The sequence below is a fragment of the Sinocyclocheilus anshuiensis genome, unplaced genomic scaffold (genome assembly GCF_001515605.1).
Source record: "Sinocyclocheilus anshuiensis isolate Anshui unplaced genomic scaffold, SAMN03320099.WGS_v1.1 scaffold9, whole genome shotgun sequence".
NCBI classification, from domain to species: domain Eukaryota; kingdom Metazoa; phylum Chordata; class Actinopteri; order Cypriniformes; family Cyprinidae; genus Sinocyclocheilus; species Sinocyclocheilus anshuiensis.
Genome location: NW_015540887.1, coordinates 1,376,945 through 1,379,375, shown reverse-complemented (window position 1 = coordinate 1,379,375; position 2,431 = coordinate 1,376,945). Strand labels below are relative to the sequence as shown.

At 36.0% G+C, this 2,431-nt stretch overlaps 1 protein-coding gene across 2 annotated transcripts in view; it reads right to left on the bottom strand.

The window, feature by feature from the left end:
* The window catches only part of uxs1 (UDP-glucuronate decarboxylase 1), a 76,935-nt gene extending 75,088 nt beyond the window's left edge, over positions 1–1,847 (bottom strand). The window contains exon 1 of one of the 2 annotated variants that reach the window (XM_016486467.1): positions 1,086–1,847. In XM_016486467.1, the coding sequence (XP_016341953.1) occupies positions 1,086–1,173 (88 nt within the window). In that variant the 5' untranslated portion in view covers positions 1,174–1,847. The remainder of the gene's footprint in view (positions 1–1,085) is intronic. The other variant, XM_016486466.1, reaches the window with a different exon arrangement.
* Between the last annotated feature and the right edge of the window lie 584 nt (positions 1,848–2,431).

The following is a 2,431-nucleotide window of genomic DNA, read 5'->3' as shown; positions in this document are numbered from 1 at the left end:
TTGTAATAATGTAAAATATGTGAAAAATAATGTGTTTTTCGAACAACCTAGTATGAGAGCCTGTTCTAGTACACCCTCAAAACAAAATCAAGACTTTGTAAAAGAGCATAATAGACAGCCCTTTAATGGACAGAACGTTGCCTTCAACGGAACGTCCCATCCAATATATCGCAAAAAGCATTGTGCTTTGGTAATTTTAATATGAAACAAGTCTCAGATTTCAAGTTCTGTCCATTGTAATCTGTCCTGTCTCGTGTAATCTCTCAATCAGTGTTTCAGCCGCGCAAACCTCAATATAACGGCTTGTAAACAATGTCACGTAACGTCACATTTACCTCAGAAAAACATTAAAAAACTATGAAAAAACATATTCGGTGACCATAAACTCATTAGTCAGAAAAATAAACTGTAGATAGGGGCATTTTGCTAAATATATGCAAACCATATAACATATTCATTATAAATTTTACTGTTCTTCAATGCTTAATTTATGTTTGAATAAATCCATAATTTTATGACAGCCACCATTATGTTTATATTAAAAAAAAAAAATTTGAAGTAGAAATATTATGTAATTGTAACTTTATTATTTAAAAAACTTCAGTTCTTCAATGTTTAATTTATGTTTGAATAAATCCATCAAGATTTTATGACAGCCACCATTATGTTTATATTTCCAAAAAAACAAATTGAAGTAGAAATATTATTATGTAATTAAAATTAAATGTCATTAAGTGAAACACGAGTTTCACAATTTGAGTTGAATTACTGAAATAAATGAACTTTTCCACGACATTCTAATTTATTGAGATGCACCTGTACATACAGTGGGGCACCATGGTATTATCATCTGATACCATAGTAGAACTACACTACTGACAGTACTGTACTTTTGTGAGAGAGGAGAGAGAAAATACATTTCCATAACCTTCCATTAATAAAATCTATACGTTTTTGAGATGTTACAAAACTCCATTAGTTAAAACCAAGTTTAACATTCTCGTAGAAACAAAGTCCAGCAGAAGGACAGACAGCTAGGTAGATTTCATCTCATGCCAATGTGTCAGTTAGTGTCATATACTCACAGGCGATGTAGGCAATGAGAGCGAGGGCGATCAGGATCTTCATCATTCTTCTGTTAATGACTGTGATCATCCAGCTCATCCGCATCATCCTCCAGCACACACGGCATTGAGCTCGTCCTCACCACCACTGCATCTCACTCTCATCTATCACACACTCATACAGCTTACGCGAGACTCAAGCCTGCTACTTACTGATACAACACTGCACTAGTATCCAAACATACACGACAACTGAATTATAAGCTGAAATACGAAAGTTTCTGTATAAACAGCTGCTGTATGTGAAGTAACACCACAAGCGCCTGCCCAAAGCTAACCAGGCTAACTTCTTCTCAAAACAATTTCTGCGTCAAAACAATATCTGACAGTTTAAATAGTCCAGCGTGTTTGTGTTCAGCAAGCATCCGGGTGAATCCAGTTTATCGGTTAAAGAAAGTAAAACGGCATTTTGGTTAGCAGTTATTTCTCTGAGGTCAGTTAGCCGTGTAACGTTAGCGTCGTGACGGTAGAGCTGCAGCTAGAGATGCTAACTAACTACTAGAATATGGCGCAATATCACGGGTGTCTGTTTAAATCCTCTGTCTAGTCCAAGGATCACGGTTTATCGATGATCCAATGTCATTAATCAAGAGTTCCGCGATAAAGCGGCTTCACATCAGATAACGTTCTTCTTCTTCTTCTTCTTATATTTTTTTTAGGGCGGTTGGCATATCAGATAACGTTACTCAGAGCAGGATAACCTAAGCGATGCTTTCTGTTATCGATTAAGCATCCTGCCGCGATAGCAAGAAATTAAAGCTCTTTTGTTTTCTGCTCAAATAGATGCAAACTATCTGACGAGCTCGTGTAAGCATTTTGATATTATAATTGTTGGTATATGTGAATTTAAAAAGGCACAGGCTTTATCGGTATATTTTCTTGTGCGTTGTCAGAGGAGAGTAATCAAGCACAGAATTATTCACCATGAGAACAGCGGCCCATTCATGAATAACGTGTGGAGCGACGTTAAAGTGCAGTGATTTTCCACGTTGACTCATACGCCTCAGCTTCATTTGACTATTTATTGGTCTTTGGACAGCCCTAAGAGGAAAACAGCATAAAGATTTCCTTCGATAAAGCATTCTTATTTTGCAACACATTTCCCCTATTAAGGTAGGCTAATTCATTACATAATGTGTTGTAGTTTTCAAATGGCAACTTTTGTTGCAGGACATAGTTTTAAGATCAGGCATGTCAGACATGTGCCAAAATGTCTATTGTACAAAAAAATATTTAAAATAAATACTGACATGCATTGAATTTACCATGAACAGTACAGACCCAACAATATGCACAATTATTTGTAA